Source organism: Oncorhynchus mykiss, chromosome 5 (genome assembly GCF_057628025.1).
Source record: "Oncorhynchus mykiss isolate SJ-2025 chromosome 5, ASM5762802v1, whole genome shotgun sequence".
Lineage (NCBI taxonomy): Eukaryota > Metazoa > Chordata > Actinopteri > Salmoniformes > Salmonidae > Oncorhynchus > Oncorhynchus mykiss.
In genome coordinates, this window is record NC_143026.1 from 5,395,001 (window position 1) to 5,421,034 (window position 26,034).

At 43.8% G+C, this 26,034-nt stretch overlaps 1 protein-coding gene across 20 annotated transcripts in view; it reads right to left on the minus strand.

Moving 5' to 3' along the window:
* tcf4 (transcription factor 4) overlaps positions 1 to 26,034 on the minus strand; it is a 457,550-nt gene that overhangs the window by 175,349 nt on the left and 256,167 nt on the right. For 19 of the 20 annotated variants that reach the window (XM_090233612.1, XM_036976638.2, XM_090233618.1 and 16 more), the window contains one exon: positions 25,223 to 25,272. The exons of the other annotated variant lie outside the window; for it this stretch is intronic. In XM_090233612.1, the coding sequence (XP_090089738.1) occupies positions 25,223 to 25,272 (50 nt within the window). The remainder of the gene's footprint in view (positions 1 to 25,222; positions 25,273 to 26,034) is intronic. 20 annotated transcript variants of the gene reach the window in all.

A 26,034-nucleotide genomic window follows, 5' to 3' on the forward strand; every position in this document is an offset into this window, starting at 1 on the left:
ATCTAGACCCAGAGTATCTATCTAGACCCAGAGTATCTATCCAGACCCAGAGTATCTATCTAGACCCAGAGTATCTATCTAGACCCAGTGTATCTATCTAGACCCAGAGTATCTATCTAGACCCAGAGTATCTATCCTAGACCCAGAGTATCTATCTAGACCCAGAGTATCTATCTAGACCCAGAGTAATTATCTAGACCCAGACCCAGAGTATCTATCTAGACCCGACCCAGAGTATCTATCTAGACCCAGTGGTATCTATCTAGACCCAGAGTATCTATCTAGACCCAGAGTATCTATCTAGACCCAGAGTATCTATCTAGACCCAGAGTATCTATCTAGACCCAGAGTATATATCTAGACCCAGTGTATCTATCTAGACCCAGTGTATATATCTAGACCCAGAGTATCTATCTAGACCCAGTGTATCTATCTAGACCCAGAGTATCTATCTAGACCCAGAGTATCTATCTAGACCCAGTGTATCTATCTAGACCCAGAGTATCTATCTAGACCCGAGTATCTATCTAGACCCAGAGTATCTATCTAGACCAGAGTATCTATCTAGACCCAGAGTATCTATCTAGACCCAGACCCAGAGTATCTATCTAGACCCAGACCCAGAGTATCTATCTAGATCCAGTGTATCTATCTAGACCCAGAGTATCTATCTAGGACCCAGAGTATCTATCTAGAACCCAGAGTATCTATCTAGACCCAGTGTATATATCTAGACCCAGAGTATCTATCTAGACCCAGAGTATCTATCTAGACCCAGTGTATATATTCTAGACCCAGAGTAATCTATCTAGACCCAGAGTATCTATCTAGACCCAGTGTATATATCTAGACCCAGAGTATCTATCTAGACCCAGAGTATCTATCTAGACCCAGAGTATCTATCTAGACCCAGAGTATCTATCTAGACCCAGAGTATCTATCTAGACCCAGAGTATCTATCTAGACCCAGAGTATATATCTAGACCCAGACCCAGAGTATCTATCTAGACCCAGACCCAGAGTATCTATCTAGACCCAGTGTATCTATCTAGACCCAGAGTATCTATCTAGACCCAGAGTATCTATCTAGACCCAGACCCAGAGTATCTATCTAGACCCAGAGTATCTATCTAGACCCAGAGTATCTATCTAGACCCAGAGTGTCTATCTAGACCCAGATGTCTATCTAGACCCAGAGTATCTATATAGACCCAGACCCAGAGTATCTATCTAGACCCAGACCCAGAGCATCTATCTAGACCCCAGACCCAGAGCATCTATCTAGACCCAGACCCAGAGTATCTATCTAGACCCAGACCCAGAGCATCTATCTAGACCCAGACCCAGAGCATCTATCTAGACCCAGACCCAGAGTATCTATCTAGACCCAGAGTATCTATCTAGAACCAGAGTATCTATCTAGACCAGTGTATCTATCTAGACCCAGAGTATCTAATATAGACCCAGACCCAGAGTGTCTATCTAGACCCAGAACCCAGAGCATATATCTAGACCCAGACCCAGAGCATCTATCTAGACCCAGACCCAGAGTATCTATCTAGACCCCAGACCCAGAGCATCTATCTAGACCCAGACCCAGAAGCATCTATCTAGACCCAGACCCAGAGTATCTATCTAGACCCAGAGGTATCTATCTAGAACCAGAGTATCTATCTAGACCCAGAGTAATCTATCTAGACCCAGTAAGCATCTATCTAGACCCAGACCCAGAGTATCTATCTAGACCCAGAGTAAATCTACTAGATCCAGAGTATCTATCTAGACCAGAGTATCTATTGATCTCTAGAACCAGAGAATCTATCTAGAACCAGAGTATCTATCTAGACCCAGTGTATCTATCTAGACCCAGAGTATCAATCTAGACCCAGAGTATCTATCTAGACCAGGTATCTATCTAGACCCAGAGTATCAATCTAGACCCAGAGTATCTATCTAGACCCAGTATATCTATCTAGACCCAGAGTATCAATCTAGAACCAGAGTATCTATTTAGACCAAGTATCTATCTAGACCCAGTGTATCTATCTAGACCCAGAGTATCAATCTAGACCCAGAGTATCTATCTAGACCCAGAGTATCTATCTAGACCCAGAGTATCAATCTAGACCCAGAGTATCTATCTAGACCCAGAGTATCTATCTAGACCCAGAGTATCTATCTAGACCCAGAGTATCTAGACCCAGACCCAGTGTATCTATCTAGAACCAGTGTATCTATCTAGACCCAGTGTATCTATCTAGACCCAGTGTATCTATCTAGACCCAGACCCAGTGTATCTATCTAGACCCAGTGTATCTATCTAGACCCAGTGTATCTATCTAGACCCAGACCCAGTGTATCTATCTAGACCCAGAGTATATATCTAGACCCAGACCCAGTGCATCTATCTAGACCCAGACCCAGTGTATCTATCTAGACCCAGAGTATCTATCTAGACCCAGACCCAGTGCATCTATCTAGACCCAGACCCAGTGTATCTATCTAGACCCAGTGTATCTATCTAGACCCAGACCCAGTGCATCTATCTAGACCCAGTGTATCTATCTAGACCCAGTGTATCTATCTAGACCCAGAGTATCTATCTAGACCCAGTGTATCTATCTAGACCCAGGCCCAGTGTATCTATCTAGACCCAGACCCAGTGCATCTATCTAGACCCAGACCCAGTGTATCTATCTAGACCCAGTAAATCTATCTAGACCCAGAGTATCTATCTAGACCCAGTGTATCTATCTAGACCCAGACCCAGTGTATCTATCTAGACCCAGACCCAGTGTATCTATCTAGACCCAGTGTCTCTATCCAGACCCAGAGTATCTATCTAGAACCAGTGTATCTATCTAGACCCAGTGTATCTATCTAGACCCAGACACAGTGTATCGATCTAGACCCAGTGTATCTATCCAGACCCAGAGTATCTATCTAGACCCAGTGTATCTATCTGGACCCAGAGTATCTATATAGACCCAGAGTATATATCTAGACCCAGTGTATCTATCTAGACCCAGACCCAGTGTATCTATCTAGACCCAGACCCAGTGTATCTATCTAGACCCATTGTATCTATCCAGACCCAGAGTATCTATCTAGAACCAGTGTATCTATCTAGACCCAGTGTATCTATCTAGACCCAGACCCAGTGTATCGATCTAGACCCAGTGTATCTATCCAGACCCAGAGTATCTATCTAGACCCAGAGTATCTATCTAGACCCAGTGAATCTATCTGGACCCAGAGTATCTATATAGACCCAGAGTATCTATCTAGACCCAGTAAATCTATCCAGACCCAGAGTATCTATCTAGACCCAGTGTATCTATCTAGACCCAGACCCAGTGCATCTATCTAGACCCAGACCCAGTGTATCTATCTAGACCCAGTGTCTCTATCCAGACCCAGAGTATCTATCTAGAACCAGAGTATATATCTAGACCCAGACCCAGAGTATCTATCTAGACCCAGACCCAGAGTATCTATCTAGACCCAGTGTATCTATCTAGACCCAGAGTATCTATCTAGACCCAGAGTATCTATCTAGACCCAGACCCAGAGTATCTATCTAGACCCAGAGTATCTATCTAGACCCAGAGTATCTATCTAGACCCAGAGTGTCTATCTAGACCCAGAGTGTCTATCTAGACCCAGAGTATCTATATAGACCCAGACCCAGAGTATCTATCTAGACCCAGACCCAGAGCATCTATCTAGACCCAGACCCAGAGCATCTATCTAGACCCAGACCCAGAGTATCTATCTAGACCCAGACCCAGAGCATCTATCTAGACCCAGACCCAGAGCATCTATCTAGACCCAGACCCAGAGTATCTATCTAGACCCAGAGTATCTATCTAGAACCAGAGTATCTATCTAGACCCAGTGTATCTATCTAGACCCAGAGTATCTATATAGACCCAGACCCAGAGTGTCTATCTAGACCCAGACCCAGAGCATATATCTAGACCCAGACCCAGAGCATCTATCTAGACCCAGACCCAGAGTATCTATCTAGACCCAGACCCAGAGCATCTATCTAGACCCAGACCCAGAGCATCTATCTAGACCCAGACCCAGAGTATCTATCTAGACCCAGAGTATCTATCTAGAACCAGAGTATCTATCTAGAACCAGAGTATCTATCTAGACCCAGAGCATCTATCTAGACCCAGACCCAGAGCATCTATCTAGACCCAGACCCAGAGTATCTATCTAGACCCAGAGTATATATCTAGAACCAGAGTATCTATCTAGAACCAGAGTATCTATCTAGAACCAGTGTATCTATCTAGACCCAGAGTATCAATCTAGACCCAGAGTATCTATCTAGACCCAGAGTATCTATCTAGACCCAGAGTATCAATCTAGACCCAGAGTATCTATCTAGACCCAGTATATCTATCTAGACCCAGAGTATCAATCTAGACCCAGAGTATCTATCTAGACCCAGAGTATCTATCTAGACCCAGAGTATCTATCTAGACCCAGTGTATCTATCTAGACCCAGAGTATCAATCTAGACCCAGAGTATCTATCTAGACCCAGAGTATCTATCTAGACCCAGAGTATCAATCTAGACCCAGAGTATCTATCTAGACCCAGAGTATCTATCTAGACCCAGAGTATCTATCTAGACCCAGAGTATCTAGACCCAGACCCAGTGTATCTATCTAGAACCAGTGTATCTATCTAGACCCAGTGTATCTATCTAGACCCAGTGTATCTATCTAGACCCAGACCCAGTGTATCTATCTAGACCCAGTGTATCTATCTAGACCCAGTGTATCTATCTAGACCCAGACCCAGTGTATCTATCTAGACCCAGAGTATATATCTAGACCCAGACCCAGTGCATCTATCTAGACCCAGACCCAGTGTATCTATCTAGACCCAGAGTATCTATCTAGACCCAGACCCAGTGCATCTATCGAGACCCAGACCCAGTGTATCTATCTAGACCCAGTGTATCTATCTAGACCCAGACCCAGTGCATCTATCTAGACCCAGTGTATCTATCTAGACCCAGTGTATCTATCTAGACCCAGAGTATCTATCTAGACCCAGTGTATCTATCTAGACCCAGGCCCAGTGTATCTATCTAGACCCAGACCCAGTGCATCTATCTAGACCCAGACCCAGTGTATCTATCTAGACCCAGTAAATCTATCTAGACCCAGAGTATCTATCTAGACCCAGTGTATCTATCTAGACCCAGACCCAGTGTATCTATCTAGACCCAGACCCAGTGTATCTATCTAGACCCAGTGTCTCTATCCAGACCCAGAGTATCTATCTAGAACCAGTGTATCTATCTAGACCCAGTGTATCTATCTAGACCCAGACACAGTGTATCGATCTAGACCCAGTGTATCTATCCAGACCAGGAGTATCTATCTAGACCCAGTGTATCTATCTGGACCCAGAGTATCTATATAGACCCAGAGTATATATCTAGACCCAGTGTATCTATCTAGACCCAGACCCAGTGTATCTATCTAGACCCAGACCCAGTGTATCTATCTAGACCCATTGTATCTATCCAGACCCAGAGTATCTATCTAGAACCAGTGTATCTATCTAGACCCAGTGTATCTATCTAGACCCAGACCCAGTGTATCGATCTAGACCCAGTGTATCTATCCAGACCCAGAGTATCTATCTAGACCCAGAGTATCTATCTAGACCCAGTGAATCTATCTGGACCCAGAGTATCTATATAGACCCAGAGTATCTATCTAGACCCAGTAAATCTATCCAGACCCAGAGTATCTATCTAGACCCAGTGTATCTATCTAGACCCAGACCCAGTGCATCTATCTAGACCCAGACCCAGTGTATCTATCTAGACCCAGTGTCTCTATCCAGACCCAGAGTATCTATCTAGAACCAGTGTATCTATCTAGACCCAGTGTATCTATCTAGACCCAGACCCAGTGTATCGATCTAGACCCAGTGTATCTATCCAGACCCAGAGTATCTATCTAGACCCAGTGTATCTATCTGGACCCAGAGTATCTATATAGACCCAGAGTATATATCTAGACCCAGTAAATCTATCTAGACCCAGTGTATCTATCTAGACCCATTGTATCTATCCAGACCCAGTGTATCGATCTTGACCCAGTGTATCTATCCAGACCCAGAGTATCTATCTAGACCCAGTGTATCTATCTAGACCCAGACCCAGTGTATCGATCTTGACCCAGTGTATCTATCCAGACCCAGAGTATCTATCTAGACCCAGAGTATCTATCTAGACCCAGTGTATCTATCTGGACCCAGAGTATCTATATAGACCCAGAGTATCTATCTAGACCCAGTAAATCTATCTAGACCCAGAGTATCTATTTAGACCCAGTGTATCTATCTAGACCCATACCCAGTGTATCTATCTAGACCCAGACCCAGTGTATCGATCTAGACCCAGTGTATCTATCCAGACCCAGAGTATCTATCTAGACCCAGAGTATCTATCTAGACCCAGTGTATCTATCCAGACCCAGAGTATCTATATAGACCCAGAGTATCGATCTAGACCCAGAGTATCTATCTAGACCCAGTGTATCTATCTAGACCCAGAGTATCTATCTAGACCCAGTGTATCTATCTAGATCCAGAGTATCTATCTAGACCCAGGGTATCTATATAGACCCAGAGTATCTATCTAGACCCAGGGTATCTATATAGACCCAGAGTATCTATCTAGACCCAGTAAATCTATCCAGACCCAGAGTATCAATCTAGACCCAGAGTATATATCTAGACCCAGTGTATCGATCTAGACCCAGACCCAGTGTATCTATCTAGACCCAGACCCAGTGTATCTATCTAGAACCAGACCCAGTGTATCTATCTAGACCCAGTGTATTTATTTATTTATTTATTTATTTTACCTTTATTTAACCAGGTAGGCAAGTTGAGAACAAGTTCTCATTTACAATTGCGACCTGGCCAAGATAAAGCAAAGCAGTTCGACAGATACAACGACACAGAGTTACACATGGAGTAAAACAAACATACAGTCAATAATACAGTATAAACAAGTCTATATACAATGTGAGCAAATGAGGTGAGAAGGGAGGTAAAGGCAAAAAGGCCTTGGTGGCAAGGTAAATACAATATAGCAAGTAAAACACTGGAATGGTAGTTTTGCAATGGAAGAATGTGCAAAGTAGAAATAAAAATAATGGGGTGCAAAGGAGCAAAATAAATAAATAAATGAAATACAGTTGGGAAAGAGGTAGTTGTTTGGGCTAAATTATAGGTGGGCTATGTACAGGTGCAGTAATCTGTGAGCTGCTCTGACAGTTGGTGCTTAAAGCTAGTGAGGGAGATAAGTGTTTCCAGTTTCAGAGATTTTTGTAGTTCGTTCCAGTCATTGGCAGCAGAGAACTGGAAAGAGAGGCGGCCAAAGAAAGAATTGGTTTTGGGGGTGACTAGAGAGATATACCTGCTGGAGCATGTGCTACAGGTGGGAGATGCTATGGTGACCAGCGAGCTGAGATAAGGCGGGATATATGGAGCCAGTGGGTTTGGCGACGAGTATGAAGCGAGGGCCAGCCAACGAGAGCGTACAGGTCGCAATGGTGGGTAGTATATGGGGCTTTGGTGACAAAACGGATTGCACTGTGATAGACTGCATCCAATTTGTTGAGTAGGGTATTGGAGGCTATTTTGTAAATGACATCGCCAAAGTCGAGGATTGGTAGGATGGTCAGTTTTACAAGGGTATGTTTGGCAGCATGAGTGAAGGATGCTTTGTTGCGAAATAGGAAGCCAATTCTAGATTTAACTTTGGATTGGAGATGTTTGATATGGGTCTGGAAGGAGAGTTTACAGTCTAACCAGACACCTAAGTATTTGTAGTTGTCCACGTATTCTAAGTCAGAGCCGTCCAGAGTCGTGATGTTGGACAGGCGGGTAGGTGCAGGTAGCGATCGGTTGAAGAGCATGCATTTAGTTTTACTTGTATTTAAGAGCAATTGAAGGCCACGGAAGGAGAGTTGTATGGCATTGAAGCTTGCCTGGAGGGTTGTTAACACAGTGTCCAAAGAAGGGCCGGAAGTATACAGAATGGTGTCGTCTGCGTAGAGGTGGATCAGAGACTCACCAGCAGCAAGAGCGACCTCATTGATGTATACAGAGAAGAGAGTCGGTCCAAGATTTATACCCTGTGGCACCCCCATAGAGACTGCCAGAGGTCCGGACAACAGACACTCCGATTTGACACACTGAACTCTATCAGAGAAGTAGTTGGTGAACCAGGCGAGGCAATCATTTGAGAAACCAAGGTATCTATCTAGACCCAGACCCAGTGTATCTATCTAGACCCAGACCCAGTGTATCTATCCAGACCCAGACCCAGTGTAAATATCTAGACCCCGACCCAGTGTATCTATCTAGACCCAGTGTATCTATTTAGACCCAGTGTATCTATCTAGACCCAGTGTATCTATCTAGAACCAGACCCAGTGTATCTATCTAGACCCAGTGTATCTATCTAGACCCAGACCCAGTGTATCTATCTAGACTCAGACCCAGTGTATATGTCTAGATCCAGTGTATCTATCTAGACAAAGTGTATCTATCTAGAACCAGACCCAGTGTATCTATCTAGAACAAGACCCAGTGTATCTATCTAGACCCAATGTATCTATCTAGACCCAGACCCAGTGTATCTATTTAGACCCAGTGTATCTATCTAGAACAAGACCCAGTGTATCTATCTAGACCCAGTGTATCTATCTAGACCCAGTGTATCTATCTAGACCCAGACCCAGTGTATCTATCTAGACCCAGACCCAGTGTATCTATCTAGACCTAGTGAATCTATCTAGACCCAGACCCAGTGTATCTATCTAGACCAAGTGTATCTATCCAGACTTAGACCCAGTGTATCTATCCAGACCCAGACCCAGTGTATCTATCTAGACCCAGACCCAGAGTATATATCTAGACCCAGTGTATCTATCTAGACCCAGTGTATCTATCTAGACCCAGTGTATCTATTCATACCCAGACCCAGTGTATCTATCTAGACCCAGTGTATCTATCCAGACTAAGACCCAGTGTATCTATCTAGACCCAGTGTATCTATCCAGACCCAGTGTATCTATCTAGACCCAGACCCAGTGTATCTATCTAGACCAAGTGTATCTATCCAGACTAAGACCCAGTGTATTAATCCAGACCCAGACCCAGTGTATCTATCTAGACCCAGACCCAGAGTATATATCTAGACCCAGTGTATCTATCTAGACCCAGTGTATCTATCTAGACCCAGACCGTGTGTATTTAACTAGACCCAGTGTATCTATCCAGACCCAGTGTATCTATCTAGACCCAGTGTGTCTATCTAGACCCAGACCCAGTGTATATATCTAGACCAGGAGTATCTATATAGACCCAGACCCAGTGTATCTATCCAGACCCAGACCCAGTGTATCTATCCAGACCTAGACCCAGTGTATCTATCCAGACCCAGTGTATCTATCTAACCCAGTGTGTCTATCTAGACCCAGACCCAGTGTATATATCTAGACCAGGAGTATCTATATAGACCCAGACCCAGTGTATCTATCCAGACCCAGACCCAGTGTATCTATCCAGACCTAGACCCAGTGTATCTATCTAGATCCAGAAACAGTGTATCTATCTATACCCAGTCCCAGTGTATCTATCTAGACCCAGACCCAGTGTATATATCTAGACCCAGTGTATCTATCTAGACCCAGTGTATCTATCTAGACCAAGTGTATCTATCCAGACCCAGTGTATCTATCCAGACCCAGTGTATCTATCTAAACCCAGTGTATATATCTAGACCCAGTGTATCTATCTAAACCCAGTGTATCTATCTAGACCCAGTGTATCTATCCAGACCCAGACCCAGCGTATCTATCCAGACCCAGACCCAGTGTATCTATCTAGATCCAGACCCAGTGAATATATCTAGACCCAGACCCAGTGTATCTATCTAGACCCAGACCCAGTGTATCTATCTAGACCCAGACCCAGTGTATCTATCTAGACACAGTGTATCTATCTAGACCCAGACCCAGTGTATCTATCTAGACCCAGACCCAGTGTATCTATCTAGAACCAGACCCAGTGTATCTATCTAGACTCAGACCCAGAGTATCTATCTAGAACCAGTGTATCTATCCAGTCTCAGACCCAGTGTATCTATCCAGACCCAGACCCAGTGTATATATCTAGACCCAGACCCAGTGTATCTATCTAGACCCAGTGTATCTATCCAGTCTCAGACCCAGTGTATCTATCCAGACCCAGACCCAGTGTATATATCTAGACCCAGACCCAGAGTATATATCTAGACCCAGTGTATCTATCTAGACCCAGACCCAGTGTATTTATCTAGGCCCAGTGTATCTATCCAGACCCAGTGTATATATCTAGACCCAGTGTATCTATCTAGACCCAGACCCAGTGTATCTATCTAGACACAGTGTATCTATCCAGACCCAGACCTAGTGGATCTATCCAGACCCAGTGTATCTATCCAGACCCAGACCCAGTGTATCTATCCAGACCCAGACCCAGTGTATCCATCTAGACCAATACCCAAAGTATCTATCTAGATCTAGACCCAGTGTATCTATCCAGACCCAGTGTATCTATCTAGACCCAGACCCAGTGTATCTATCTAGACCAAGTGTATCTATCCAGACTAAGACCCAGTGTATCTATCCAGACCCAGACCCAGTGTATCTATCTAGACCCAGACCCAGAGTATATATCTAGACCCAGTGTATCTATCTAGACCCAGTGTATCTATCTAGACCCAGACCCAGTGTATTTAACTAGACCCAGTGTATCTATCCAGACCCAGTGTATCTATCTAGACCCAGTGTGTCTATCTAGACCCAGACCCAGTGTATATATCTAGACCAGGAGTATCTATATAGACCCAGACCCAGTGTATCTATCCAGACCCAGACCCAGTGTATCTATCCAGACCTAGACCCAGTGTATCTATCCAGACCCAGTGTATCTATCTAACCCAGTGTGTCTATCTAGACCCAGACCCAGTGTATATATCTAGTCCAGGAGTACCTATATAGACCCAGACCCAGTGTATCTATCCAGACCCAGACCCAGTGTATCTATCCAGACCTAGACCCAGTGTATCTATCTAGATCCAGAAACAGTGTATCTATCTATACCCAGTCCCAGTGTATCTATCTAGACCCAGACCCAGTGTATATATCTAGACCCAGTGTATCTATCTAGACCCAGTGTATCTATCTAGACCAAGTGTATCTATCCAGACCCAGTGTATCTATCCAGACCCAGTGTATCTATCTAAACTCAGTGTATATATCTAGACCCAGTGTATCTATCCAGACCCAGTGTATCTATCTAAACCCAGTGTATATATCTAGACCCAGTGTATCTATCTAAACCCAGTGTATCTATCTAGACCCAGTGTATCTATCCAGACCCAGACCCAGTGTATCTATCTAGATACAGACCCAGTGAATATATCTAGACCCAGACCCAGTGTATCTATCTAGACACAGTGTATCTATCTAGACCCAGACCCAGTGTATCTATCTAGACCCAGACCCAGTGTATCTATCTAGAACCAGACCCAGTGTATCTATCTAGACTCAGACCCAGTGTATCTATCTAGAGCCAGACCCAGTGTATCTATCTAGAACCAGACCCAGTGTATCTATCTAGAACCAGACCCAGTGTATCTATCTAGACTCAGACCCAGAGTATCTATCTAGAACCAGTGTATCTATCCAGTCTCAGACCCAGTGTATCTATCCAGACCCAGACCCAGTGTATATATCTAGACCCAGACCCAGTGTATCTATCTAGACCCAGTGTATCTATCCAGTCTCAGACCCAGTGTATCTATCCAGACCCAGACCCAGTGTATATATCTAGACCCAGACCCAGAGTATATATCTAGACCCAGTGTATCTATCTAGACCCAGACCCAGTGTATTTATCTAGGCCCAGTGTATCTATCCAGACCCAGTGTATCTATCTAGACCCAGTGTATCTATCTAGACCCAGACCCAGTGTATCTATCTAGACACAGTGTATCTATCCAGACCCAGACCTAGTGGATCTATCCAGACCCAGTGTATCTATCCAGACCCAGACCCAGTGTATCTATCCAGACCCAGACCCAGTGTATCCATCTAGACCAATACCCAAAGTATCTATCTAGATCTAGACCCAGTGTATCTATCTAGACCCAGTGTATCTATCTAGACCCAGTGTATCTATCCAGACCCAGTGTATCTATCCGGACCCAGTGTATCTACCTAAACCCAGTGTATCTATCTAGACACAGTGTATCTATCCATACCCAGACCCAGTGTATCTATCTAGACCCAGACCCAGTGTATCTATCTAGACCCAGACCCAATGTATCTTTCTAGACCCAGACCCAGTGTATATATCTACAACCAGACCCAGTGTATCTATCTAGACCCAGTGTATCTATCTAGAACCAGACCCAGTGTATCTATCTAGACCCAGTGTATCTATCTACAACCAGACCCAGTGTATCTATCTAGACCCAGTGTATCTATCTACAACCAGACCCAGTGTATCTATCTACAACCAGACCCAGTGTATCTATCTAGACCCAGTGTATCTATCTAGAACCAGACCCAGTGTATCTATCTAGAACCAGACCCAGTGTATCTATCTAGACCCAGTGAATCTATCCAGACCCAGACCCAGTGTATCTATCTAGAACCAGACCCAGTGTATATATCTAGACCCAGACCCAGAGTATATATCTAGAACCAGACCCAGTGTATCTATCTACAACCAGACCCAGTGTATCTATCTAGACCCAGTGTATCTATCTAGAACCAGACCCAGTGTATCTATCTAGAACCAGACCCAGTGTATCTATCTAGACCCAGTGAATCTATCCAGACCCAGACCCAGTGTATCTATCTAGAACCAGACCCAGTGTATCTATCTAGACCCAATGTATCTATCTAGAACCAGACCCAGTGTATCTATCTAGACCCAGACCCAGTGTATCTATCTAGACCTAGTGTATCTATCTAGACCCAGTGTATCTATCCAGTCTCAGACCCAGTGTATCTATACAGACCCAGACCCAGTGTATCTATCTAGACCCAGACCCAGAGTATTTATCTAGACCCAGTGTATCTATACAGACCCAGTGTATTTATCTAGACCCAGTGTATCTATCTAGACCCAGACCCAGTGTATCTATCTAGAGCCAGACCCAGTGTATCTATCTAGACCCAGACCCAGTGTATATATCTAGACGCAGACCCAGTGTATCTATCTAGACCCAGACCCAGTGTATATATCCAGACCCAGACCCAGTGTATCTATCTAGACCCAGACCCAGTGTATCTATCCAGACCCAGACCCAGTGTATCTATCTAGACCCAGACCCAGTGTATCTATCTAGACCCAGACCCAGTGTATCTATCTAGACCCAAACCCAGTGTATCTATCTAGACCCAGACCCAGTGTATCTATCTAGACCCAGACCCAGACCCAGTGTATCTATCTAGACCCAGACCCAGTGTATATATCTAGACCCAGTGTATCTATCTAGACCCAGTGTATATATCTAGACCCAGTGTATCTATCTAGACCCAGTGTATCTATCTAGACCCAGACCCAGTGTATCTATCTAGACCCAGTGTATCTATCTAGACTCAGACCCAGTGTATCTATCTAGACCCAGACCCAGTGCATCTATCTAGACCCAGTGTATCTATCTAGACCCAGTGTATCTATCTAGACCCAGACCCAGTGTATCTATCTAGACCCAGACCCAGTGTATCTATCTAGACCCAGTGTATCTATCTAGACGCAGACCCAGTGTATCTATGCAGACCCAGTGTTTTTGTACAGGACCCACTTGACCCTTCAGAGGAAATTGACTCGATTTCCTTCATGTAGCTATAGCACAACAACACAACGGCCAACTCACTGTACTGAGTCGCAGGGGACAATGGTACCTGGTCTAACCGTGCACAAGCCAAGAGGTAGGGAGACAATAGTGTGGTATGTTTTCCTTATTCCGTTGTTGTTATGTAACCCCCCCCCCCCCCCCCCCCCCCCGATTCCCAGAGAAAACAAGGTGTATAATGCATATCAAACAGAAAAATACCATTCATTTTAGAACAGCTAGTTTGAGTCATGGAACAAAAATCCCATGTTTTTTTCCCTTTAATATGGTTAACAGACCCTGTTCTTTCGTGTTCTTTACAAGAAAGACGTACGGATGGTTCCATGAGAGAGAAAAACAAAAAGACAAATGGAACCAGATTTAAAAACTAAAACTACTAACATATTTAAAACATATAGAAGGAGGAAGTAATTTATTTTACTAGGCAAGTCAGCTAAGAACAAATTCTTATTTTCAATGACGGCCTAGGAACAGTGGGATAAGTGCCTGTTCAGGGGCAGAACGACAGATTTGTACCTTGTCAGCTCGAGGATTTGAACTTGCAACCTTCCGGTTATTAGTCCAACACTCTAATCACTAGGCTACCTGCCGCCTCTACACTCTAACCACTAGGCTACCTACCGTCTCTACATTCTAACCACTAGGTTACCTGCCTCCTCTACACTCTAACCACTAGGCTACCTGCAGCCTCTACACTCTATCCACTAGGCTACCTGCCGCCTCTACACTCTAACCACTAGGTTACCTGCCTCCTCTACATTCTAACCACTAGGCTACCTGCAGCCTCTACACTCTAACCACTAGGCTACCTGCCGTCTCTACATTCTAACCACTAGGTTACCTGCCTCCTCTACACTCTAACCACTAGGCTACCTGCAGCCTCTACACTCTATCCACTAGGCTACCTGCCGCCTCTACACTCTAACCACTAGGTTACCTGCCTCCTCTACACTCTAACCACTAGGCTACCTGCCTCCTCTACACTCTAACCACTAGGCTACCTGCCTCCTCTACACTCTAACCACTAGGCTACCTGCCTCCTCTACACTCTATCCACTAGGCTACCTGCCGCCTCTACACTCTAACCACTAGGTTACCTGCCTCCTCTACATTCTAACCACTAGGCTACCTGCCGCCTCTACATTCTAACCACTAGGCTACCTGCCGCCTCTACACTCTAACCACTAGGTTACCTGCCTCCTCTACATTCTAACCACTAGGCTACCTGCCACCTCTACACTCTAACCACTAGGCTACCTGCCGCCTCTACACTCTAACCACTAGGCTACCTGCCGCCTCTACATTCTAACCACTAGGCTACCTGCCACCTCTACACTCTATCCACTAGGCTACCTGCCTCCTCTACACTCTAACCACTAGGCTACCCTGCCGCCTCTACACTCTAACCACTAGGCTGCCTTTCTCCTCTACACTCTATCCACTAGGCTACCTGCCTCCTCTACATTCTAACCACTAGGCTACCTGCCGCCTCTACATTCTAACCACTAGGCTACCTGCCGCCTCTACACTCTAACCACTAGGTTACCTGCCTCCTCTACATTCTAACCACTAGGCTACCTGCCACCTCTACACTCTAACCACTAGGCTACCTGCCGCCTCTACACTCTAACCACTAGGCTACCTGCCGCCTCTACACTCTAACCACTAGGCTACCTGCCGCCTCTACATTCTAACCACTAGGCTACCTACTTCCTCTACACTTCCTCTACACTACTTCCTCTACACTCTAACCACTACCTCCTCTACACTCTAACCACTAGGCTACCTGCCGCCTCTACATTCTAACCACTAGGCTACCTGCCACCTCTACACTCTATCCACTAGGCTACCTGCCGCCTCTACATTCTAACCACTAGGCTACCTGCCGCCTCTACATTCTAACCACTAGGCTACCTGCCACCTCTACACTCTAACCACTAGGCTACCTGCCGCCTCTACACTCTAACCACTAGGCTACCTGGCGCCTCTACACTCTAACCACTAGGCTACCTGCCGCCTCTACATTCTAACCACTAGGCTACCTACTTCCTCTACACTTCCTCTACACTACTTCCTCTACACTCTAACCACTACCTCCTCTACACTCTAACCACTAGGCTACCTGCCGCCTCTACATTCTAACCACTAGGCTACCTGCCGCCTCTACACTCTAACCACTAGGCTACCTGCCGCCTCTACATTCTAACCACTAGGCTACCCTGCCGTAATGATAAGACGATTAGTAATAATACACAATAAGACGTTTGTAGATGATTGTAGATATTTTTTTTCGTAATCAGTCGAATGATTTCTAATATTCTAAAGCAGTGAGGGGAGGTATAAGTGAAGTTTGTTACTGTGTTATAATTCTTACATTAGTGCCAACTTCAAACCATTTCCTTAACATATGCAACAAAAAAATGTTAATGTCTCTGGCTTCTCTCTGGCAACATGAGGTATTCATCACAGCGTAGTGTTGCAGAGTGGAGCGACATTTCTCTTCTTGTGGCATTTGGTTCTGGAATGCGGAGAGGAAGCAGAGAGAGAGAGAGAGAGAGAGACACAGAGAGAGAGAGAGAGAGAGAGAGAGAGAGAGAGAGAGAGAGAGAGGAGAGAGAGAGAGAGAGAGAGAGAGAGAGAGAGAGAGACAGAGAGAGAGAGAGAGAGGGAGAGAGAGAGAGGGAGAGAGAGAGAGAGAGAGAGAGAGAGGGGGAGAGTGAGAGAGAGAGAAAGGGGGAGAGAGTGAGAGAGAGGGAGAGAGAGGGGGCGCTGTAGAATCTGATTTTCAGCCGACATCAACGCCAAAACAAAAGTTATCTTTGTAAAGCCTTGTAAATAAACAGCAGTATATGTTCAACTGGTGTCTATGTAATTTAATTAACCACGAGTCAGACCTTCAGTCACAAAAATGTCTGTTCGTTGAGCAATCAGTCAGAATCAGTCAGACTTCTCTCTCTCCTCTGCCTCCTCTCTCCTCTCCTGTGTCTCCTCTCTCCTCTCCTCTGTCCCCTCTCTCCTCGCCTCTGTCTTCTCTCTCCTCTCCTGTGTCTCCTCTCTCCTGTGTCTCCTCTCTCCTCTCCTCTGTCTCCTCTCTCCTCTGTCTCCTCTCTCCTCTCCTCTGTCTCCTCTCTCCTCTCCTCTCTCCTCTCCTGTGTCTCCTCTTTCCTCTCCTCTGTCTCCTCTCTCCTCTGTCTCCTCTCTCCTCTCCTCTGTCTCCTCTCTCCTCTCCTCTCTCCTCTCCTGTGTCTCCTCTTTCCTCTCCTCTGTCTCCTCTCTCCTCTCCTCTGTCTCCTCTCTCCTCTCCTCTCTCCTCTCCTCTCTCCTCTCCTGTGTCTCCTCTTTCCTCTCCTCTGTCTCCTCTCTCCTCATCCTCTGTCCCCTCTCTCCTGTGTCTCCTCTCCTCTCCTCTCCTGTCCTCTCCTCCAGGTGTGTGTGATAATATAACACTAAGTTCAGTTTACAGACTCAAGATGGATCGAAAGCTCTTCACTTGTCCTCACCAGAGGAGAGTACCCGTCTGTGGTTGACAAAATCACACTGAATGAATACAAGATTTTAAAATCAAAACTGAGATAAACAATAGGTGATCACATACAACAACACTCGACAGCTATCAGAGATGACATGTTGGAGGGTTTCATGCCCAGTTCCAAGAAGGGCAAGAAATAATGTTGTTTTCCACAGAGGGAGTTTTGTCAGGTGTTAATATTACTCTGCAGTAGATCTACTATTTCCACAGGGACACGGTCAAGCACACACAGCTGTTTCTCTGAATATCCCTCCCTCCCTCTCCCTCTCTCTCTCTCTCTCTCGCTCCCTCCCTCTCCCTCTCTCTCTCTCTCTTTCTCTCTCTCTCTCTCTCTCTCTCTCTCTCCTACTCTCTCTCTCTCGCTCCCTCTCTCTCTCTCTCTATCTCTCACTCTCTCTCTCTCTCTCTCTGTCTCTCTCCCTCTCTCTCTCTCTGTCTCTCTCCCTCTCTCTCTCTCTGTCTCTCTCTCCCTCGCTCTCTCTCTCTCTCGCTCTGTCTCTCTCTCGCGCTCTCGCTCTGTCTCTCTCTCTCTCTCTCTGTCTCTCTGTCTCGCTCTCTCTGTCCCCCTCTCTCTCTCTCTCTCTCTCTCTCTCTCTCTCTCTCTCTCTCTCGCTCGCTCTACGTCTCTCTCTCTCCATCTCTCTCTCTCTTTCATTCTAGCCTTTAGTCGAACTATGAGATTACCTCATGCTACATTTTCCTCTGATACACTTTGTGGTTCCTCCATTTTCCCTCTTCCGTCTCTCAAATAAATAAGAGATCTGACTGGCTGACTGACCATTAAAATAACACACTGACTGACTGACCAGGGTTCCTGGAGAAAATACCATTTACACAGACACACACCTAACACAAAATACCACTAAAAATAATGTATTAAAGAGACAATAAACAAGTCCATGCTGAATCAATGAATTAATGAATTAATGAATATATCAACAGAAATGTGATAAGGAAGGATGTTCCTTATAATTTGCTTCTGAGTGGAGCAGCGGTCTAAGACACTGCATCTCAGTGCAAGTGGCATCACTGCAGTACCTGGTTCGAATCCAGGCTGTATCACAGCCGGCTGTGATTGGTAGTCCCCATAAGAGTGGTGCATAATTGTCTCAGCGTCGGCCGGTTTTAGGCCTTCATTGTAAATAAGAATTTGTTATTAACTGACTTGCCTCGTTAAATAGAAATATATATAGATAGCAGCCCTTCTAGGACCGTGACAAAAGCGGAGAGAGATAAAATGTTAAGGACACGTGGGTTCCTAAGATAATTTCTGTTTGGATTTTGGAAAAACTGTGGCTGTATAGGAGAGTGATTAGTGACGTGTCATCGTTTCCCTGGAAACACACACACAAAGACGCGCCTGAGAAGCAGCAGAAGGATAAATGATCGTGTTCCTAGTCTTCATCCCGGCCAGGGGCGTTGGACCCTCACAGCAGGGCCCATAAGATTTACACTACGGAACTCTCTATTGCTTCCAGCCTTTCTTTATGTGTGTGTGTGTGTGTGTGTGTGTCTGTCTGTATGTGTGTGTGTGTGTGTGTGTGTGTGTGTGTGTGTGTGTGTGTGTGTGTGTGTGTGTGTGTGTGTCACTACGTTCCTCTCTGTGCAGCATCAAAGAGACAGCAGGCACCCGAGACATTCAATCATGTCCTCCTCCTCCTCTTCCTCTTCCTCACCTCTCCTCCCTCTTTCCCCTGAGTCGTGGCCAAGTATCGGCCTGCTCCCCCAATTCACCCTGAAAATACAACTGAACCATTCTCCTCTGTTCTCCTCCACTACTCTATACCTCCACTACTCTATACCTCCACTGACAGGCCCATTCTCCTCTGTTCTCCTCCCTCCACTGACAGGCCCATTCTCCTCCACTACTCTCTATACCTCCACTGACAGGCCCATTCTCCTCCACTACTCTCTATACCTCCACTGACAGGCCCATTCTCCTCCACTACTCTCCATACCTCCACTGACAGGCCCATTCTCCTCCACTACTCTCTATACCTCCACTGACAGGCCCATTCTCCTCCACTACTCTCTATACCTCCACTGACAGGCCCATTCTCCTCCACTACTCTCTATACCTCCACTGACAGGCCCATTCTCCTCCACTACTCTCTATACCTCCACTGACAGGCCCATTCTCCTCTGTTCTCCTCCACTACTCTCCATACCTCCACAGTCTTCGACTTGAAAAACAAACAATGTTCTTATTTGCCTTGTTGTTGTTGTTGTTGTTGTCCCGCCCCCCCACCCCCCACCCGTCTGTATGTGTGTATTACATGTATGTTATGGTTAAGTCTAGGAGACCAGCTGGACTAGCAAAACAATTCAGTTTACTGCATGTCTGGGAAGCGGGGGAACAGGGTATGCACACACAGTGTCAGGCTCAGGGCTGTCTTCATTGTCTGGGTAACGTCATATGCTAACAGCGTTAGTGAAACCACAAGAGCACAGTAAAAAATGAACAACGGCCAACTATCCCAGAGAACACATAAACCCGCTACGGACAGGGACTTTATCAACAAGCACAAACTAACAATTTGTCTTCATAATTAAAGTTTTAAAAAATATGGATGTTGTATAACTAACTGTATTACCTAAAAAAAAATAATTTTAAAACACACTAAAGATATCGCTCAATGAATCCCATTGAGAGAAAGGATATTTGAGTATTTCCTGTGGTGAGGTCTTGAATAACGTCTTAAACAGAATTTTCATCATTCCTTGATAATTTTATTTCACTAGGCAAGACAGTTAAGAACAAATTGTTATTTGCAATGACGGCCTAGGAACAGTGGGTTAACTGCCTGGTCAGGGGCAGATTGGTACCTTGTCAGCTCGGGGATTTGAACTTGCAACCTTTCAGCTGCCAGTCCAACGCTCTAACCACTAGGCTAACCTGCCCAGAGGTGAGATGTAGTACCAACACGGGGCTGGAGGAGAGATGTAGTACCAACACAGGGCTGGAGGAGAGATGTAGTACCAACACAGGGCTGGAGGAGAGATGTAGTACCAACACAGGGCTGGAGGAGAGATGTCATACCAACACAGGGCTGCAGGAGAGATGTAGTACCAACACAGGGCTGCAGGAGAGATGTAGTACCAACACAGGGCTGGAGGAGAGATGTAGTACCAACACAGGGCTGCAGGAGAGATGTAGTACCAACACAGGGCTGGAGGAGAGATGTAGTACCAACACAGGGCTGGAGGAGAGCTGTAGTACCAACACAGGGCTGGAGGAGAGATGTAGTACCAACACAGGGCTGGAGGAGAGATGTAGTACCAACACAGGGCTGGAGGAGAGATGTAGTACCAACACAGGGCTGGAGGAGAGATGTAGTACCAACACAGGGCTGCAGGAGAGATGTAGTACCAACACAGGGCTGGAGGAGAGATGTAGTACCAACACAGGGCTGGAGGAGAGATGTAGTACCAACACAGGGCTGCAGGAGAGATGTAGTACCAACACAGGGCTGGAGGAGAGATGTAGTACCAACACAGGGCTGGAGGAGAGCTGTAGTACCAACACAGGGCTGGAGGAGAGATGTAGTACCAACACAGGGCTGGAGGAGAGATGTAGTACCAACACAGGGCTGGAGGAGAGATGTAGTACCAACACAGGGCTGGAGGAGAGATGTAGTACCAACACAGGGCTGGAGGAGAGATGTCGTACCAACACAGGGCCGGAGGAGAGATGTAGTACCAACACAGGGCTGGAGGAGAGATGTAGTACCAACACAGGGCCGGAGGAGAGATGTAGTACCAACACAGGGCTGGAGGAGAGATGTAGTACCAACACAGGGCCGGAGGAGAGATGTAGTACCAACACAGGGCTGGAGGAGAGATGTAGTACCAACACAGGGCCGGAGGAGAGATGTAGTACCAACACAGGGCTGGAGGAGAGATGTCATACCAACACAGGGCTGGAGGAGAGATGTAGTACCAACACAGGGCTGGAGGAGAGATGTAGTACCAACACAGGGCTGCAGGAGAGATGTAGTACCAACACAGGGCTGGAGGAGAGATGTCATACCAACACAGGGCTGCAGGGGGCAGGAGAGCTAACAGAACACTACAGCTTTCCTGTTACCAAGATCCCTATTGTGCCTTCTGCTAGACCTGACTTCATTTAATTAACTCTCTCCACTTTAAACAACATCAGATACAGGAACCGACGGGAATAAGGAATCAAAACAGCCCCGATGTGAAAGATTTAGACTGTTGGCTTAGACTGAGATGCCTCAACAGCTTAGGTAAACCTATCTAACCATCTCTATCTAATGTATCTGTCTGTAGATCCTCAACACAAAGACACTGTCTAACATGGATTATTGATCACATGTATTCCTTTTTCCATCAATTCATTTACAGATCAGTTGATTGCCACAAAGGTTAGGAAAATGACCGGTATAATTAGAGAATGTCCTAGAATCACATGTGATGGTGAAAACATCTGTAGCCTTTTTCATTTCATCAAAGGTTAAAAAAAATAATATCTAAATTATATTTTTAAAAATGAATAAGAATAATATTTCTCAATTACTAATAAAATCCTATGAGTCACTTGGTATAATAGTCCATTGGGTCAAATGACAAATGACACTTTCTCCATCTTGTGAAACAAAGAAGGAAAGAAAGAATGAAAGAATGCATTACACAGTGTAAATAACTGATAAAACATCTACTGTCTCTAAAAACACCATGAAGCAAACGAAATAAAGGACAAACAACCATATAGATCCTATTTAATTACCAGAGGGGTTATGCCACCATTCTATGGGGAGGACAAACTGCACCTTGCTAATGTAAACTAGCAATCCATTGATACATTACCACACTATTCCAAGGTTTCTCTCTCGTGACAGAGCAATTGTTCTTTAAGTAAAATCAACTTCACTAACAAACACATTTTGGCATATAACAATAGAAAAAGGAAGATCCATTCAAGAGTGGATTTTATTTTTTAATTTTTAATTTTAAAATCAGATTAGGTACCAGCGAGGGTCATGTGAAGATCATTGAGACATAAAATAGTTATTTTTTTTGTCGCCACTGATGAAAAAGCCTTAAGACATAGGTCATCCCTCTTTATTCATTCTTGTAATGACGGACACCACAGAGAAGTTGGACAGACTCTTAAGGAAGAATATTAGCAGGCGCATCTGGAGTCAACACCACATCTACGTTGCCGTGGTAATGAACAAAGACATGCTCAACAACAACAACAAAACACACAAACCACATAGCCTATATATATATACATAGAGCTTTTTTAAGGCAGCTTTTATATAACAATAGACCTGAAAAAAGGTCCTGACAGGAGAACAGGGAAAGCATGTTCAATTCATGTCCTATCCGTCAGACATTGTGCAGTAAAAAAATAATGTTTTGTTCATATGTCTTGAATAAAGAAATATTTGTCTATTTTAATTATTCAAATGTACCTATGTAAGAAATACATGTATTTCTAAAATAACAATCAACACAATCTTTATATAAATTAGACATGATTGATATGATAACAATCTAAATAAATGTTCATAAATTATATAATACTTCAGTAGATATGTAAAATTGAGATCCATTGATTGACAGTCAAAATGAGTACGTTGGTAAAATATTTAAGATCATTTTAACACCAGGTATGTTGCCAGTAGCTTTACGGGGAGAACAGTTTTCCTGGTTTCTTTTCACCTAAATATGTTTCAGAATTTGTAATGATTTAAATATTTCATATGTAAGCTTACTAACACAGTAGTGCTATTATTGATCGAATACACTTCCCTGTTGAAAATAAATAGTATTTGATTGTAATATAATTTATCCACACCAGCAAAATGTCGGATCTACAGCAAAGGTCTCGGGAATCTTTGTTGAACAAAAAATGACATGCACCGAAACCCCCCCCCCCCCCATGTAGGTCCCAGTCATTTAACCCCCCCCATGTAGCACCGAAACCCAGCTGTGCCCTTCAGGATAAGTCCAGTGGGGGAATGCGTTTGTCACCGTAACAAAAAAAGCATTGCAAAAATAGATGAAGTGACATTTCAGGAGAAATTCAAAAGTTAACGTCAGAAAGAAAGACACGAAGTGACACGGAACGTACAGTACAAACTGAGTCGGAGCTTTATGGTAACAGGCCATGAAAATGCCGAATGCAGGAAAACGTCTTTCAGCGAGGCTGTCACGCTGGCCAAGTCCAAGGCATTCTCAGGCCAAAGCCCCCACAACCACAACATTAAGTACAGCAACAACAAAAAATATATATAAACCGTCAAATCTGGTTTTCAGTTGGCAACGAGACAGAACAAAACCTGTCGTGACTACTCCAACCTGGTGGCAACGAAACGGGCTTCAGATCTCAATTACATTCAAACGGACGAGATTTTGTCTTCTCTATTCTACTGTGAACCTGACGAAGAAATCAGTGACCTAATATGTTTTTTTCTAGTTAGTGGAATAAGTATCCCTTATAACATCACTTGAGGCATAACAAAAGATGAACAACATTGGCTTTCGCCAAATGCTTCTTTGGGAAGGATTTTTTTTCTCCCCTTGCTACTTTTCTCCCAGTGAGGGAAACCAAAGGACAATATAACTCAAACCTAGTGCTGTAGTCTCCCAGTCTCCCACAGAGCTTAGAGACTGTGGCAGAGGCCTTCTTACGACAAGCCATATATTTTAGCATCATTACCTTCTAATTAAGTGGGTATAAGCCTTAAACAATAGCCATCTCAATGTCCTCTCCTGGACCTCCGTAAATAATAACATGCATGTTTCTACAAAGTCACATTTTTTCAAAAGGTATATCGATGGGGTGGTATTTCTTTCAGTATTTTAATTCAGCGCAAGAAACCAATGCCGTTAGGACGTCTAATACAATTGATTATATACTTAATTTAGATCGCAAAATACAGTCTATGTAATATACAGCCTGGTCTGAAATTACTGACACCCTTGATAATGATGAGGAATAATGATTGTATAAAATAAATAAAATACGGAGGTATATTGTATACACAACAACAACAACAAAAATAATTATAATATTTTATACTCAAAGAAAGGTAGGGGTTAAAATTATTCACAAAATACACATAATACAAGATTTGTATAAATAAAGTAGTCAAGAGTGTAGTATTTGGTCCCATAATGCTTGTATGTAATGACTACATAGAGCTTGTGACTCTACAAACATGTTGGATGCATTTGTTGTTAGTTTTTGGTTGTGTTTTAGATTATTTTGTGCCCAAATAGAAATTAATGGTAAATAATGTATTGTGTCATTTTGGAGTCACTTTTATTGTACATGAGAATAGAACATGTTTCTAAACACTTCTACATTCATGTGGATGCTACCATGGTTACGGATAGTCCTGAATTAATTCTGACCCTTAAATAAACTCTCTTTCTCTGAGCAATTAGTATTAGTATTAAAATACTATAATTTCCCTTTATTTATTTTTTGAGCATACAATATAGCTCAGTATTTGAATGATTTATTTTCCTACAGTCATTATTGCCGCTCTTGATCAATGGCGTCAATCATTTCGGACGCCAGTATATATATAGTATATAGGTATAGTCAATAATATTCATGATCCTTGTTGATCAGAAAAATAGAAAATCTCATTGGGGTAAAAAAAAAAAAAAGTGTTTGTGTACAATTATTTCAAGCCACAGTTTAAAACAGCATTAAAATAAAAAAAATAAAAAATTTGACTTACTGAGGAAGGCAAACCAGGAGGAACTTTCCGAACTTTCTTTGTCTGAACCTCTGAAATACACAAGAATTAAAAACAGTTCAGTGTCACATTTTTTATTGATAATCTCATAATGTTTTTCTATTGAAAATATCCATTCATATGATCAAGACTAAACAAACTCAATAACTTAACAAGCCACTTCACAAAATAATATAGCTTATTGGGCCTGGCTAAATAAAGAAGGAAGCCTTAGCATGACAACATTGCAATCAAGTTAACTACAAATATAGCTATCTACAACACAAAATAATTCCCTTCATATGGGGGGGGGGGGGGGGGGGGGACATGTTGTCAGCCGGTATCTGTCAAGCAAATAACTGCCGTTCTCACTGTAATTAACATAAAGACATTTAGCATCTCCTGGCTTCCACTCGGCCTACAAGACACTGATGCAGACCTTAGAAACATCTGCATTTTCATTTAAAGAGTCTAATAAACCCATTTAATATAGACTAAACCATCACAATAAACCCATTGTTTATTTTAGACAGGTCTAAAGAAACATTATGATATGAAGAAAATGTACTTCAAAAGAACAGAATAGTCCTCCTGATCTGGCTAAGCCAAATGACTGTGGGCTACACTAGTTAATTTAACAGACAAGATTATTATATTATAATTCCTGTGGCATTATTTTATATGATTTTAATAGTAAGAAGAATACAGTTGAACATTGCTGAATAAAATAGAAAAGATATTGTTCCGGAACGATTTCCGAGGGAGTGTGCACGTGGCTATTCTCTGTTCAGCGTTTAGCATAGTGATAATTTGCT